The sequence below is a fragment of the Crinia signifera genome, chromosome 5, assembly GCF_055691185.1.
Source record: "Crinia signifera chromosome 5, ASM5569118v1, whole genome shotgun sequence".
Classification (NCBI taxonomy): domain Eukaryota; kingdom Metazoa; phylum Chordata; class Amphibia; order Anura; family Myobatrachidae; genus Crinia; species Crinia signifera.
Window position 1 is genome coordinate 317,046,502 of NC_139221.1, and position 14,573 is coordinate 317,061,074.

Genomic DNA, 14,573 nt, shown 5'->3' on the forward strand with positions numbered 1-14,573 from the left:
TATAAAATAGTTGAAGTCCTTTTTCAGCCACTTTGAGACATGTGCTGCAATGCCTCAAAGTGCTGCAGTTCTGAATGCACACCCGGGAGGAGGGTTCAGTGCAATTCTAATCCTGTCACTTGTGCCCAGATCTGGTTTAAAACGTGTATTTCTCCTACTGCACCCATAAAAGAAAATGGTTGGTACTAGATCATACTTGAATCCAACTTTCTCTTACAATAGAAAGTAATATATGGCTATTGGTCTTTTCCAAAAAGTTTTTTTTCCCCCTAATAAGTGAGAGTGCTGTGAGGGGGTATGGTGACACGTGTAGTACAGTATATTAGGGTAAGGTCCTATGATTTTTATTAAATACAGCAATTCCTGTCCTGTTCCTTGCAGATACCAATGTAGTGTACTTGATTTAATGTAATATAATATTTTAAATATTGTGGCTCTGTGAAAAATTAAGGGGAAGAAGGGGTCAACTGAGCCAAAAACATGGCACAAAATTAATGCAAATAAGTTGCTTTAAAGAAAATGGATGGTTCTTGGTATACATGGTAAAGCTTTGTGCACACTACCAATTTGCCAATAATAGTGTGCTCAGCCACTTTTATCGTATAGCGCTTTCCCACGTTTTGCCGATCAGAGAAATCATGTCCACAAACACGCTCCTTCAATAATTGTATCGGCCGGCCAAGACAGAATCTCTTAGGGGGGTATTCAATACTGGGTCAAAACTGGCGATCCATCCCGACAGCCGTGACCCTGGCCCATTTTTGTTTTTCTCCACCGCACATCGTCGAAAAGGGGGTGTGTCCACATAAACAACCATGGATTATCGAGATTCCGCTGTGATCGCGACAATTCAACAAAACTGGCCAAGTTTTGTCGATCTGCCGCATTAATGCTGTCAGGCAAGGCAACATTCAATAGGCGCCCACCACTATTTCCCCCATCGGAAATAGCGGCGGGGGATTGAATACCCCCCTTAGCCTCAATCTACTGATAATGTGCAGTGTATGGGGATTCTCAATAATTGGACCATAATTCCTGCATTTCTCAAAGACTACATAATGGACATTGTGGGTGGGGAGGTGTAGATCAAAGGAGAGACAGTGTCTAGGTCGACAGTCAATGTGTCGACACCAACAGGTCGACATGCAGAAGGTCGACATGGACCCCTAATTACTCTAGCGGGTTCACTCAACATGCTCCGGGCCAGGAGCTTTACTGTACCCCCAGAGTCCACGTGGATGTTAAAGAAACAGTCCCAAAATAAAAATCACGAAAAACCCATGTCGACCTTTTCATGTGTCGGCCATTGCCATTTCGACCTTCTGGGGTCAACTTATGGACTGCCAACCTATATCCTGGACCCCGTGGGAGGGCATATGCAAATTCAGTGTGGTGTGGCAGAAAGTCAGTTACTTTAAATAAAAAAAAATAAAAAATCTTAGTGTGAGCTCAGATATCGGGGCCTTTGAATTCCCCCCAAAAATTTACACATTTGTTGGGACCACTAAAAAAAAAAAAGTCAGACCGCTTGTACCTTAGCCGAAGGGGCATTTATTCTGGACTTATTTTACATTAGGACGATGCAATAAGATTTAATTAGGCTCAGGGGTTACAGTAAGAGAAATAATTCTAAATTCTGCAGTTTGCGCCCACAAGGCATTGAACACTTTAATGTCCGGAACCGGGCAAATTATTATATTTCGTTTTCACAGTAAACGGTGTTTGATGCTCGATCTCAAAGCTCCCCGCACTGGGCACTAAATAAGCGTTCGTACAGTCCTCAATTGTATTGTATGGATGCTGATCAAAGCTACAGGGAAGGCCATTGGAAAAGCGGAAAATATTTGGGTACGGGCTGATCACCTTACATTATTTCTGGACCATCAGCCTCAAAGGGCTTAAAAAAAAAAAAGTGTGTTGGATACCTGATTGCTTTGCTGGTATTTTAGAACTAGAACTTTGGAAGTCCCCCGTTTTCTCAATAATGTAAAAAATAAAATACTTGTTATTTCAAAACAAAATATAAGACTTGGGAAACATACATGGAATAGTCTCCCATCATAAACACAGGGGTGGCAGCAGTATTTTTGGGTCTGGACAAATTTTAATTGGAATCCAGCCTCTTCGATTTCTAAGGACCGGTGACATTGCTGACATATAAACAGACATCTTCAGTGAGGTCACTGGTTGTTAGCTAATCGATTGGCTGCGTTCTAATAAACAATGATTCTGCCTTGTGAAATGGTTTGTGGAGGACACACTTTAAAAAGCATAAATATTTGATCATTTCTATAGAAAATATTCAAAATGGCTTCACATCGTTAGTACTTTACACTGAAATCCCCCTGCTCAGAAGAGCTTACAATCTAATTTTTGTGCCAAGTGCATAATAAAACAGGCGTAAGACAGTGAAGGACAGATGTATCAAGCTTGAAAAAGTGATACAATGGAGAGCGATAAAAAAAACAGCCAATCAGCTCCTACCTACCATGTCACAGGCTGAATTTGAAAATGAACATTTAGGAGCTGATTGGCTGGTTGTTGATCAATCTCCATTGTATCACTTTTTGAAGCTTGATACATCTGGCCCTGAGTAAAGAAATCTGAACTACATCAAGGTCAAAATTTAACAGCCTGTGAGGTGCAGGTTGTTCGGGAATTCCTGCAGGTCTTCTCGTGTTTTTAAAGTGGCAAAGCGGATTGCCGCTTTAAAAACACGGGCAGACTGGCAGGAATTCCAAAACAGGCCGCATCTCGCTAGCTGTTACATATTGCACCACATACTGGAGCGGTTTCTCCCGGTTTTAGGGTTTATTCGGTTTAGAACTGCACACATTACATTAAAGTACACGTTTATCTTTCAACGACCCAGAATCCTTCACATTTAAAGTGACAACACCAATCTTTTTCCTATAGCACAGAAAGATGCTAGTGGGGAAAAAACGCAGGACTGCAGGAACGTTCTGCACTAACACCGCCGTGACATCTGCAGTATTGGAGACCTGACTCCACGCCCATGCATGGCTTTTTTTTCTCTGATTTTATATAGAAACAGGAGACAAGTGCTGTAGGACGTGGAGACAGACAGGCAATACTGGAAAATATACAGCCTTCCACTTAAGCACCGGAAACAGGCACTGGTTTTGGGTTCAGTAAGTAACAGCCCTGACGTGGGTCCCTGCTGACATCTTGCAAAAGAATCACACTCGCCCATTTCATACCTCTTCCTGCCTCATCGGCATTTCATGAACTTGCTCCTTCTTTTCTGCATCGTCCAGTACAACGGCTTTCGATGCCAGTAACCCTTAGGAACGAAAGAGAAAAGCGGTTAGGATCCAGGATCTCGCCTCCCAATCCCCACCGTGTAGGAGTCTGTTGCAGACGTGGTGGTAAATGGACCAGGAGCACAGAGGATAAGGCATACCCAACAGCCATTACATCCTATTACATATCGGGTGACATAACGGATCGTCCTGATCGGGAAATCCCAGCACCTGGACACAGAGGCTCGAGACGATGGGGTAAATATACTAAGATGGGGGTTCTAATGAAGACGGCAACCAACCAGATTCTATCTACTATCTTCTAGAACATGGGTCCTCAAACTGCGGCCCTCCAGAGGTTGTGAAACTACAAATCCCAGCATGCCTTGCCACAGTTTTGCTATAAGGGAGTGTTAAAACTGTGGCAAGGCATGCTGGGATTTGTAGTTTCACAACATCTGGAGGTCCGCCGTTTGAGGACCCATGTTCTAGAAGGTGCTAAATAAGAAGTCTATTCTGATTGGTTGCTATAGGCAACACCCCCTCTTCAATAGAACTCCCATCTTAGTAAATTGACCACACTATGGCCCTTATTCTAGTTGAATCGGACGGATGCACATTTCGGACAGGAACCGAGTGTTCTTAGCCCCGCCTAACGTACGGATCGCTTACACCGTCCGAATGCGGTAAGACGCCGACCGAACGGACCGCGAGTGGATGTTTCATGTGAACACCTCCCCCATCCTCTGACGGTCAACGACCATTGAATGGGGGACCGAGTGCTCCAGACCACTCGGGCATTTTCCCGTACGAAAACAGGGATATGGGCGGGCAGCTAGCATCCGGCTATGTCAGCCATCCGCCCGCATTCGGAGCCATCCGACTCAATCAGAATAAGGGCCTATGTACAGATGTAGTTTGTTCCAAGTACAGCACTGCGGCGCTTGTTAACATGTTTTACGTCGTAAGCTTTGGCCAGTGACTTCCCATACTGAACTTCATTTCAGGGGAAGCCTTTGACGTGCACTGTAAAGGAGGAAGTGTCTCACATGGCCTAACATTGCTCCATAGAGCCAGTATTGATCACTGCTCGAGCAATGGATGCTTTGAAATCCAACCGATTATTGTAATTGAATCCAAGTCACATCAAAATAGCTGCAGTGGCATCTAGAAAATGAGTGAACATCCGACTGTAGTCTCCTGTTTTTGAGGACACAGAACCACTCCCCAACAATGTGCATGTTATACTACCCAACACCATTGCTAGATGCTCTGGGCTTCTGGAGAAAATAAATATAATACTAACAAAGCTTCCAACTACTACCACAGCTGCTGCTAATGATAATAATTTGAAATATTTTACAATGTAAAGAAGTTAAGATGACCTGTTACTGTACATGGCAAGGACTTTGGCTAGGTGTTCATGCCAGCGTCAAACTTGCATGCAGTATATTTGCAAAAAAAACTTGCATGCAGTACGGAGCTTTGTATTGCATGATGTCCACTCAAATGGACATATTGATTTGATTGCAACTATGAAAAAATAAATTGAGTGTTTTATCAAAATATCTACCATAATATTCCCTAAACGATACTTTCCTTTTTTTTTTTTCTTTTACCTGCCCTGCTGTCTGAGTAAATATATTTCACTGAAGTGCTCGGTGCTGTTGAACTTCTCAGCCATTTAATTTTGACATTTTTGTAGGCATTAACCCCTTCATGACAGAGCCAGTTTGTGCCTTCATGACAGAGCCCTTTTTTTCAAATCTGACATGTCTCACTTAAGTGGGGATAACTTTTTTTTGCTTTTACTTATCCCAGTGATTTTGAGATTGTTTTCTCGTGACACATTGTACTTCAAGTTAGTGGTAAATTTGGGTCGATACAGTCTGTGTTTTTTTGTGAAAAATACCAAAATATCGTGAAAAAATGGAAAATTTAGCAATATGCAAAATGTCACATTTTCTGCTTGTGAGACAAATAATCATACCACTCAAAATAGTTAATAACTAACAAAGACCATATGTCTACTTTATGTTGCAATTATTATTTCAACCTCCTTTTCATTTTTTTGGACACTAGGAGGCTTCAAATATGACTAGCAAATTCTCAAATTTTCAAGAAAATTTCAAACACTGATTTTTTTAGGGACCAGTTCAGTTCTGATGTGACTTTGAGGGACTTGTATGTGAGACACCCCCATAAATGATGCCATTTCAAAAACTGCACCCCTCACAGTATTCAAAACAGCATTTTGGAAGTTTGTTAACCCTTTAGGTGTTTCACAGGAATTAAAACAAAGTGTAGGTGAAATTTCAAAATTTCATTTTTTTTTCGGATTTTCAATTTTAATACATTTTTCTAAGGAACACAGTAGATTTTACTAGAGAAATGTGACTAAAAATTGATTCCCCCAATTCTTTGGTTTTCATAAATATCCTATATGTGGCCCTAGTGTGCACGGTGACCAAACCACCGGCTTTATAATAGAAGGAGCACCTACTTGATTTTGGAGCCTCCTTTTTATGAGATTATTTTTTAGGCACCATGTAGGTTTCTAGGCACCATAAGATGCTAAAAGTTAGGAACCCCCCCACAAGTGACCCCATTTTGCAAACTACACCCCTCAGGGAATTCATCTAGGGGTATAGTGTACATTTCAAACCCCCAGGGGTTTCACCAATTGTGGTACAACTGGGCAGTGAAAATGAAAAAAAATAATTTTTCATTTTCACAGCTCAGTTGTATCAAAATTGGTGAAACCCCGGTGGGTTTGAAATGTACTCTATACCCCTAGATGAATTCCCTGAGGGGTGTAGTTTGCAAAATGGGGTCACTTGTGGGGGGGTTCCACTGTATGGGTGTTTCGGGGGTCATTCAACCAGAATCTGTGCTGCAAAATCCAAAAATCACTCCTTCCCTTCTGAGTCCTGCCATGCACCCAACTGGTATTTTTTGGTCACATGTGAGGCATTGCCGTACCCGGGAGAAATTGGGGCACAGATTTTGGGGTGCTTTGTCTCCTTCATTCCTTGTGAAAATGAAAAATTTTGAGCCAGATCTGCATTTTTGTGTAAAAAAATTTAATTTTTTACACAAAAATGCAGTTCTGGCTCAAAATTTTTAATTTTCACAAGGAATGAAGGAGACAAAGCACCCCAAAATCTGTGCCCCAATTTCTCCCGGGTACGGCAATGCCTCACATGTGACCAAAAAATACCAGTTGGGTGCATGGCAGGACTCAGAAGGGAAGGAGTGATTTTTGGTGGTGGAATGAATGGCGGGTGCTATGTCGCATTAGCAAGACCCCCGAAGCACCAATACAGTGGAACCCCCCCACAAGTGACCCCATTTTGGTCACCAGCTTTGGGAGGGGGGCTGGCGCTGCGGCTGGCGGGGGGGTGGGAGGGTGGGAGGGGTGCTGGCGCTGCGGCAGCCGGGTGGGTGGGAGGGAGGGGGGCTGCCGGGTGGGAGGGGGGGGGGCTGGCGATCGTTGGTGATCGGTGCGGTATACGCACACACACACACATATATATATATATATATGTGTGTATATATATATATATATATATATATATATATATATATATATATATACATATATATATATACACACACATATATATATATATATATATATATATATATATATATATATATATATATATATATACACACATTTGCACATTATTTTTTATTTTATTTTATTTTTAACTTTTCCAGCAGCAGCATGATGCTGCTGCTGCTGCTGCGGGGGGGAGGGGGGAGGAGGGGAGCGCAGCGTGCGCTCCGGACGTAGCGGTGGAGCCGGGGGAGCTGCTGCTGCTGGGTGAGTGCCCGGCGGGTGCTGCCGCTCGGTGGTGATCGGTGCTGCACCGATCACCACCGTTTTCTGTGTTACCGAGCGGCTTAGCCGCCGGTAACACAGGAAACGCTGTGATTGACTGTTCAGATTTGAACAGCCAATCACAGCGATCGCCGACCGGGGGGGGCACCCCTGCCCCCCCTGGGCGGCGAGGGGGGATGTCTGCTGTCAGGGACAGCAGACATCTCTTAACTGTCACCGCGTCTATAGACGCAGTGACAGTTAGAAGCCATGACGTACATGTACGTCAAATGTCGGGAAGTACTTCCCGACCATGACGTACATGTACGTCAAATGTCGGGAAGGGGTTAAAAGCTGCCACTAGGTTTCTATAGGAGATCATGTCCAAAAAACGCGGTCATCTGTGGTGGCCTCTATATATATGAAATGGTTAAAAAGAAAAAAAAAATTCTATTTTTTGCAAATTGAATTGCTTTGTGTTGCAATGAAAAATAAAAACAAATGTAATTACATTAGATAATTAATCAATACTGTGTTATTACAAAAACACTTTAATCAAAATCTTTAATAATTTGAGTAATGGCCTCAATGGCTGGTAGGTGCATGACTAAATTAATGAAACCATAGAGTTTAGAAAAAGTTTAGAAATCCCATGTAAAGAACCTTCAGCTTCCAAATATGTGTGCTCCTCCCCCTTGCATCTATTCGCTATTTGTGCTCCTCCCCATTACATCTCTTCAGCTTCCAAATATTTGTGCTCCACTCCCTTACATCTCTTTAGCTTCTAAATATTTGTGCTCCTCTCCCTTGCTCCTCTTTACCTACTAAATATTTGTGCTCCTCTCCCTTGCTCCTCTTTACCTACCAAATATTTGTGCTCCTTCACATTACAATGTCTAAATCGACTCTACTTAGGTCAACATGCACACAGTCAACATGAGGTTTTCATTTTATTGGGGGGGGGGGGGTGGAAATCGACACCAGAGCACATAGTCCTCCAATTAGTTTTCCGCTTTGCTCACCAGGTGCCTCGCTGCATTTGGCACATAGATATTGTCTGTGGACCTAGATATTGTATGTCAGCCATCCTTATACCAGGAATCACAGCACTGCAAACGCAGTAATGGGAAATCAAAAGCAGCAATGGGAGTATAGATTCTATCTATGAGGAGTATTCAATGTTTTTTGAGAGTCTGGCTCACCGCTCACTGTTCTGTGTCCCTGTGATCTCGCTGAAGTGCTCTCCACTTTTTCTTATCTCCTCATTTCTGACTTCCTCAGTATTCAACGTGTGGCCAGCTCATTGACCCCTTTTGCGAACTTAGCATAATTATGCGAGTTCAAATGGGAGTGCTGTAACTGGAAACATCTGTTTTCTCCTGCTCTCCACGTGAGCTGGTCAGACTGGGATATTTCTGAGCAGGGTGTTCATCTCAGCAGCGTGTTCCTCACATTTGTGGACTTGTATTTTTTTACAAAGGTTTAGAAAGGTAAATGTTTTGTTCAGTATTTATTTTACAACAAATGGCTGTGTGACTATTTTAATTGGGTTTGTGCAGACGGGTGTATTTTGTTCTGTTTGGCCTTTCTCCTTGTGTTGTGCTTTTAGCATTGTTTCTTTGCCCTGTGTTTTTATTTAATTTATTTTATAATTGTTAGCGTGTTTAAAAGCCTGTTTGGGGGTTAGGTGAGGAAGAAGAGAGGAAGCATGGGAAATTACTAGGAGCATTCCAAAATGATTTCTTATTGGTTACCATTAAAATAACTTATTAAATTCCAAATAAATTAATATAGAAGTACAGCATTATGGCACTTGCAATAAATACATTAGAGTACATTTTTTTTAATTTATAAGCCATAAAAAAACAAAAAAAATAACAACTTTAACAAAGATAGCCCTACAGTTCACCTAAAAAAGATGCCGAGGGAAAAATGGAGAACTGCTCTAAAAAAAGAAACCAGCAGGACTCGCAATTTGTGCATTGAATACACTTTTGGAGAGAGACACTAAAATCCCCATTGAACAGAAATGGGGAGAAGTGCAGTGAACTGAGTTAGCTTCGCAAAATATTTTTGGAGAAGCAACAGAGCTGAATACAGGGAAGCACAAAATAGGAGAGAAAAGTTCACCACTCTCCAAAAAACATGCACACTCACCGTTATTTACGGCGACATAGGAGCATTGAATAAATATTAACTTGCATCAAGTTCCAAATATTCTTGTAGCAAATGAATTTGATATGGTTACAGATGTTTCTTTTTAATATTAAACTCTCAAACTAGCAGTGCAATAGATGATCTCCAATACAGCGATAATGAAAATAATTAAAAGCTGTTATGGCATATACAGGTTGAGTATCCCGTATTCGAATATCAGTTATCCGAATTATTCCAAAAACCATACATTCTAGAAAGTGGGAAATTTCACTGGGGACATCTGTAACAGCCCTACTGAGGACATGCTATGTAACTGGCACTATATATGTGCAAGACAATGATTGCTTTGCATTAAAATTCAGTGCCTGAGATAATACACAAACTTTGTTTCATGTTTTGTTTTTTGAACAAATAAAGTATATTTGTGTGTATTTCATGTGGTTGATGTGTTTATACAGCATAAATGCAAGATACTTCAAAATACATTATTGAAATATTAAAATATTCCGAAATACGGAATAATCCGTTATCCAAAATCCTGCTGGTCCCGAGCATTTTGGATACGGGATACTCAACCTGTATTAAGCTTTTAAGTATGAATTAAAATGTTATGTTCAGTCCACCAAAGCAGTTAATGCAGCACTTATATCCGATTCGCTATATGTGAACCTTTATAGAGCAGGAAGTAATGAAAATATACTGGTAGGTTAATTGGCTCCCAACAAAATTAACCCTAGAATGTCTGTGTGCGTGTACATGTGGTAGGGAATATAGATTGTAAGCTCCACTGGGGCAGGGACTGATGTGAATGTTAAACTATACTCTGTAAAGCGCTGCGGAATATGTGTGCGCTATATAAGAAACCGTTAACAAATAAATAAGACAGAGTTCCCTTTTTAAAGGGACAATCCATAATTTATAAAAACAAAATCAGGCCTTCTAAGTGATTACTCCTTTAAAAAACCCACCAGAGTCCTCCTGTCCTCCCACACGTCTGGACTCGGACTTAATTATATCCCGCCCATAGGATGATAATTGCCTGCAGCAAGAGAATTATAGAACATGGCACTTGCCAAAATATTTATTGCCACGGGTTCACTCAGAGGATTCACTGTATACAGAGGTCGGACCTGACTATCGGTAAGTGCCTAAACTTTTACCGATAGTCATCTCGATGTGTTGTGCATAATTTACATGTGCCCGCCCAGCTGTGATTGTCATTTGTGATGGTCAGTCACGCGCACCTGCAGATGTCAGTGACTAAGAAGATACAGTATGTTGGTCATTGACTGTGCGGCAGGGCCAACATGATCCGTCTGTACACTATATTGTTTGTAGACATATTGGGGATGCATACCTATCAACGCACACAGGATATAAGCTAGACAAATTTCCAGGCCGGGCGATATTTTGAATGACTATGCATGGGCACGAGTCACAGTATGCATGCGTGAGACTTCCATTCAATGAAATCCTGCTACTTATTTTCATTGTGGCCAGTTTGCAAGTTGATTGACAGGAAGCCGCCGTTTCTGAGCGTAATCCTGCCGAATAGTGACATCATTATGCAAAAGTACGTTACTATGACTATTGCCAACAATATGGGGATAGTGGAATTGGGAAGGGGGCGTTCAGGCCTACAAGATGCAATAGAGGCAATAGAGCCTCAAATGTATGCAGTCCAGTACTGGGTTCTATCGCAGAAGTACAGTCATTCAGCCGGGTTCTATACTGCAGCTGAAGGGTTTCATAGGAAATTTACTAAACAGTTTTTTCATTTTCCCTTTTAAATGAACGGTGTCTCTTAAAATAAACTGCAGCAATAAAAAAAAAAAACACAGGGATAAGTGGTACTAGACGGAAAATGAATCTTGGCAGCAGACGGCACTCAGCGTTTGGCAGAAAATACAGGAACCGCAATCTCCCAGAACAACTCAAGAGGGAACTTAGAGCATGTGAAGAGGCCGCCCAGCGCGCGCTCTCTGAGTGTTTACAGAAAACACGTTATCACAGGAAAACAATTGTTGGGAAAGTGAATTACAGTGGTAATAAAAAAAAGATAATTTAGTTACAGCTTAATAATAATCACTGGGGTACTCCTGTCGCTCGCATCCTTAATACAAATAGTTTGAAAAAACTGTAGAACACCAGCAATGATTAAACTGCGCATTTAATTACCAATAAAGGAGATCTACAATGTGGTCTATCTACATACAATACTCCTTTCACACCAGCCTAAATTCCTGGGTTGGGTCAGGGAACAACCCGTGACTAGCGCTGGTGTGAAAGGTTCCCGGGACAAATTCCCCGGAAAATTTGCCGCCATTTCAACCCTGCTAGCTACCAGGTTTGCTCCAGGGCCCTTCCCGGACTACTGGCTGGTGTGAAAGATGCAGAGACATGTCCCTCCTTCCCGTGTTGCCTCTGCTGATGCTGATTGGCTAGAAGGGCAACTTCCTGTTGTAGTGGACACTCACAGACATGCCCAGAGGCATCACACCGCATGCAGGGAAACACTGTGCATGTTCTGTGGTACCACAGACCCCAGAAGTGCATTTTAACTCCTGACAGTCTGCAATGTGTGCAAGGTCTTGGACAAATTAGGTGGTGAGGGAGCTTTTAAACATTAGAGAGGAAGAAGAAGAGATAAGGTGCCAGATTACAGGCAACCTCGAATGATGTGGAAGGCCCAAGCACCTCTAAGGTTACTCTCCGGTAACCTTACATGTGCGTACACATTCGGGAGGAAGTGGGCAGGCAGCTGACATCCGTGATGGCAGCTGCCGCGCCGAGTCTCTAAATCTCTTTGCAAAGAGATACAATGTAGCAGCCCCAGACTCAGCCACACACTATAGGCAAGTGACATTTATCAAATGAATCAGCACCGTCTAATGGTGCGTCCTAGTTCTGTGGTGTTGTGACTAAGGCCCGACACTGGCAGAGCTGCAGGGACCTGGTGACTCACTCGCGCCATCTCTCGCTGCATGGTGTATTGCGGCTACATGTATGAAGAGGCATCCGTAGCTGCTTCCAATGGCCTGATCCTGGAAATAGAGGGTAGACTGAGACTACAGGACCGGGGGTGGGATGGCAGCCTTCTGGAGTCCATGAGCCGGATAAACTTTGGCAAAGCTCGATGACCTAGTACCACATTTACACTGAATAGAAATGTATGCAGTAATAGTAGTAACAAATAATAGTACCTGTAATTTTGTTCAGCCGAGCACGCTTTGCTTGAAAGGAGCTGGCTTGGCTTATTTTCCTCTTCAATAAAAGTTCCTCTTCTCCTTGTTTTGGGGACATTTTCGGGGCCTCTTCTGATGCGGGTTCTGACTTCACAAGTTCTGATGTCACAAGATAAAGGTTATATTCCGTTAGCAGACAAACCATCCACATTCCGAGCACGGATATATAATCTACGATGCCACCGCTAGTAATGCACACCCGTAGGAAACCGCTGAGCAAATGAGCGATCAAAAAGCACATGGAAAGCCGTCATTTCACATATGCGGGGTCCGTCTGCTGACTGAGCAGTTCCCCGACCATCACGGACATGGTAATTACGTACGATCCCTTACATCATGTTCTTTAACGGCAAATCACACAACCGCCTACATTGCTTGTTTTATTGTGTACCATGGTTCTGTGCAGGAACATTGCCAATGCAACATCCCCGATGTATTCGCGCTGGGTATTGACGGTGCGGCTCTGTGCAAATTTGTGCATGTGCATGGCCGCTGTACGAACACCATCGGCAACTATCACAGGCGCTGAGGCGTTCGTACGGGTAGGGGGAGGGAGTGGGGTATACAGGGTGGTGGCATCAGGGGAACGCAGGTGGGCTGATGCCTGCCGGGGGGGACAGGCGGCTGACTTCACAAGACGTCAGCCCTCCTCTTCATCGGACACCGATGGAAATAAAAGTCCGTTCAGATGATCATCTAATTATTTCTCCCCCGTCTTCGGTCGCATGCGTAGAATGTGATCATGTACATCCCCTTGCATGGTACTGAGGGGATTCGGTGGCGGGAGAGGAGGGGGGGCGGACATTCGGCTGGGCAGCGTTTCAGGGCTCGCTAAGCAGTGAATCAGGCCTTAACAACAGTAGCAAAAATACGTGCGCAGATTAGCATTGCGGCTAACTGAAGAGACGCCACAGTGCTGGCTTTAAAAACACTATTAAGGTTATTTGTGTTGGCTAACCAGATTAACGGTTGCTAGTCTCAGGGACGGTTGCCAGGGGTGATTCTGACGGTCATATGGTAGACAGGGTCAAAAGGACGACAGGCGTTTGTAATGTTTTTAGGGTGTCTATGTCAACATAGTACCATGTCCCCTCGCACGGTACAGTCCGGATACCATTCTGACATGAGTAGAGGTGCAACATTAAACAGTAAAGACGCCTGAACCAGGACCACAAGGGACACATCTATATTTCAGGACCACATGATTCTGAATTGGGATCAAATTTAAAACAGCACGTAACGGAGCACCTAGAACAGCCGTAGGCACCCTATTGCACTCCAGCTGTTGTGAAACTACAAGTCCCAGCATGCCTTCCCACAGCTTTGCTGTTAGGCAGTGCTAAAACTGTGGCACGGCATGCTGGGACTTGTAGTTTCACAACATTATGAGCCATAGGTTGCCTACGCCTGACCTAGAAGAACCAAACGATAGGGGAAAACAAAAGCAATTTTTTTTTTTTTTGCTTGCAGGGTCAATACCGGCTGCTTTTGCTTGTAGTCCACAAACGCTGTCCAGCTTTGTTTTTATACTGTACCTAGCGACCCTGCCCTACTTTTCCCTGGTTCATGGCCGAGCATAGAGTTCCTCCCTGCTTAATACCCTGGCACATGTCAATGATAAACTGGATTCACTAAAATCGTTACTGCTCAGCTCCCATACGGGATAGGCTGATGGTTAATATATTTAAATCTTCTTTGAGAACTGCACTACCTAACATAACTGCACTACCTAAAATATCTGCACTACCACCTCCCCCTCGCACACGCTCTCCTCTGTAGTGCAGCATGGCTTCCTTCAGTTAAAAGAGCTTCAAGAGCAACAACTATTATATAAATAGTCCTTACGTCCCTCCAATAAAGTGGTGCATGAGGGTTTAGGAAAAGTATTGTCCAACTCTGAAGCAGGCAAAGTATTAAATAACCATAGGGTGATATTAGAACTTGTTTCAAGGATATAAATAAGTTTATGTAGACACCAATCTTCATATTACACTTATAAAACAGAGGGATGTGCAAATACATCATCCATGACAAAGCTTAAGAAAAGAAATCGCTGTGAAATGAGCAGCGGAATATTACGGG

General features: G+C 43.0%; 1 protein-coding gene across 1 annotated transcript in view; it reads right to left on the reverse strand.

The window, feature by feature from the left end:
• The window catches only part of PHF20L1 (PHD finger protein 20 like 1), an 88,203-nt gene that overhangs the window by 34,161 nt on the left and 39,469 nt on the right, over positions 1-14,573 (reverse strand). Inside the window, exons 7-8 of the mRNA XM_083144858.1 lie at positions 12,450-12,590; positions 3,222-3,304 (exon numbers count right to left, since the gene is read on the reverse strand). Of these exons, the coding sequence (XP_083000984.1) occupies positions 3,222-3,304; positions 12,450-12,590 (224 nt within the window). The remainder of the gene's footprint in view (positions 1-3,221; positions 3,305-12,449; positions 12,591-14,573) is intronic.